The 3153-nt window shown below is 30.7% G+C and overlaps 1 protein-coding gene across 1 annotated transcript; it reads left to right on the top strand.

The window, feature by feature from the left end:
• Positions 1-62: 62 nt before the first annotated feature.
• On the top strand, positions 63-734 carry LOC111617473 (atrial natriuretic peptide receptor 2-like; the record flags this gene model as incomplete). The annotated part of the gene is made up of 3 exons (XM_023358753.1): positions 63-218; positions 304-472; positions 542-734. Coding segments are annotated over 3 exons (482 nt in total), but the record flags the coding sequence as incomplete, so codon positions are not given.
• Between the last annotated feature and the right edge of the window lie 2419 nt (positions 735-3153).

Here is a 3153-nt window from a genome sequence, read left to right as displayed (position 1 = left end):
ATGTAATTTTTACTTTCATAAATTTAGAATTTTTAAATGATTTAAATACTTAAATTTTTTAGAATATTTATGGAAGGCTCCAGAACTTCTTCGTCTAAATCATTGTCCTCCGGAAGGCACACAAAAAGGCGATGTTTATAGTTTCGGAATAATATTACAAGAAATTGTACTCAGAGAAGAACCTTTCTATCCTCATATCGAAAATATGGATATTTCAGGTGAGAAATATTATAAAAATCTTCTTTTATATCTTTTTGTAGAAGTCAAATGATATATTGTACATGTAATTTTATATCTACGTAGATATCATCGCTCTTGTCAGAAGTTCTGATGATCCCCCTTTTCGTCCGATTATCAGCAAAGGTACATGTATTAAAGAACTTCAAGATTTAATGCAAAACTGTTGGGCTGACGATCCAGATAATAGACCAGACTTTGGGCAAATTAAACAAGATATGAGAATTATTAATAGGTAAGTTATATATTACACATTTTTCCCCATAGAAAAAGAGCTATGAAATTTTAATAAATTCTTTTCTAGAGGTCAGAACGGAGAAGTTAATATAATGGATAATTTATTATCTCGCATGGAACAATATGCTGGAAATTTAGAACATTTAGTGGAACAAAGGACTGCTGCATTCCTGGAAGAAAAGAGAAAATCAGAAGAATTGTTATATCAAGTTCTTCCAAAGTAAATAAATAATTAATTGATTAAAATTAAAAAGTAGATCGATTCATTCTCGAAAAAATTAGTATTAAAACAGTGAAAAGTTAATCATTTTGATTCAATTCTAATATATTTTAATTTATTTAGCCTTAATTGTACATTACTTAGTTTACTATTTTACTTTGAATAGTCGCTTTATTAAGATCACGAGCTAATAGTAGGCTGCACCATTATGGCTTCAAATATTGCTATTATGTTATGTGGTATTCATAAATGTTGCGAGGAATATTGCCCATTTCAGCAGTTATATTATCTTTAATTCTGAGGACTTATGCAGATTTTATTCTGAAGATCATGGCTTTCCATTTATCTCATAGGTCTACGTAAAATTTTAGATCTAGAGATTGGCTTGTTTACAAATATGCTCGGCATTTTCATGTTCTTCAAATTATTTTTTGATGCATTTGTGTTGATTACCTGGATAAATTATCGTTCTGAAAGTATCCATTTTCCTTAGTAGCATCATTGAATATCCTTAATCAGTAATAATGTTGAGATATACTTCGAAAACCACTTTGTCTTCTAATGAAATCGAAGAATCAAATGTATGCCACAAAAATATATTCTATTACTCCGCCTCACTAGTGTGTGCTGACGATAAACAACAGATGGGGTTTTCCGCCCTATGGGCACTAAGAGAGTATTTTTTCAGACACATTACGTAGCATGGCCACAGTGGGGCGACTAGGCGGTGATGAACGGGGCCCGACTTATCCAGGACAGAGTACTCCGGAAAATTCCTGAGAATTTTTATCACACGGGTCCCCAGAGCGATAGGGTGACACCTTAAACGCCTAGGACATCCGGCAGCTCTGACAAATGGGTCAAAATATTTAATGAAATTCATGAAAAAGATCTTTAATAATTTGATAGAATTAGTTCCTCTTTAGCCAGGAATTGCAGTTTGTACAGAAAGAATATTTTCACTTGTGGATTTTCCTATGGTCAAAAGTGGAATCGAAATTCAATATTTAAGCCATAAAGCAATAATAATTTAGTTATTAAAAAAAATTGCGATTTACAACGCGATCAGTTTTATGATAAAAGTTACGAGTGACTAAAATTTATTAAAAACCATAAGTTCATCTGAAAAATATGTAAGATTTGACGCTGGAAAACATTCGACATCAATCTATTAATTTAAATTTGATATCATACTGTAATAAAATACTTAATATGTAATACATTTTTTTCATTATTAAATTTTCGAAAATAAAATCGTTCAGTAAAAGTGTATGTAGTTTTTTGTGACACAAAGTGAATATCCCTATTATTGCATTGATAAATTTGTAATAATGCTCATCTATATTTCTTGATGAAACTTTAATAAGAGAGGGCCCGTATTTATCACTTGTGGCTCCCTGCCCGTTTCGGCATCAAAAAATTATGATCAATTTATCTAAATCCGAATTGCATTGTTTATAAGATTTTTCTCATGTTCTTTCCTGAATTATGGTTATATAATTATATTGGTTCAATTGTCATTTAACGAAGATTACTTTCACGATAAGCTGCACTTTCAGCTGCTTAAGGATATATTCTAGACATTTCTTCATTTTTAAATACTTGGTAGAAATTTTTTTAGAACAGTCAATTAATGAAGCACGCATCTTCGCATACATGTGTTATCTTTTCTGCAGTACGATACACCTTGAAATGTCGAGAAATGCAAAATATTTCGGGTTTTTTTCTGTGTCTATTGATGTTAGTGTGGGCGGCACGATTTTTTCACTCTGTTTGAAGCTTAATAACTTCTGTGCTTTCTATCGAAAATTTCTNAATTTATCTAAATCCGAATTGCATTGTTTATAAGATTTTTCTCATGTTCTTTCCTGAATTATGGTTATATAATTATATTGGTTCAATTGTCATTTAACGAAGATTACTTTCACGATAAGCTGTACTTTCGGCTGCTTAAGGATATATTCTAGACATTTCTACATTCTTAAATACTTGGTAGAAATTTTTCTAGAACAGTCAATTAATGAAGCACGCATCTTCGCATACATGTGTTATCTTTTCTGCAGTACGATACTCATGGTCGTCTTCGTTCGTCTAATTGCCTTGTAGATAGCCATTTTGTTCTAAAACTCACAGATTTTGGATTACCTTCTTTTCGACATGATGAAACATACATTGCTATTGAAATTGGCGATCAAAAAAGTAAGATATTTTATTTCTTTTTGATTCCTAAAGACGTTAAGAGAATCATCGTAAATCGAAATTTATTCCCTCGGGCTCAATGTCACAAATTGATATTACGTTATTGAAAATAAACTATATGGTAGTCAATTATCTAATGATTAATCACTGATAAATAATATATTTCCTATAATTATAATAGAAAATTTATGCCACTCGCAAATAGTAGTAAAGTGAGGGTGTAATGATGTAATTTTTACTTTCATAAATTTAGAATTTTT

Source organism: Centruroides sculpturatus, unplaced genomic scaffold, assembly GCF_000671375.1.
Source record: "Centruroides sculpturatus isolate CEXI.00-Female unplaced genomic scaffold, Cexi_2.0 scaffold6355, whole genome shotgun sequence".
In the NCBI taxonomy this organism is placed as follows: domain Eukaryota; kingdom Metazoa; phylum Arthropoda; class Arachnida; order Scorpiones; family Buthidae; genus Centruroides; species Centruroides sculpturatus.
This window is presented reverse-complemented; position numbering and strand designations above follow the sequence as displayed.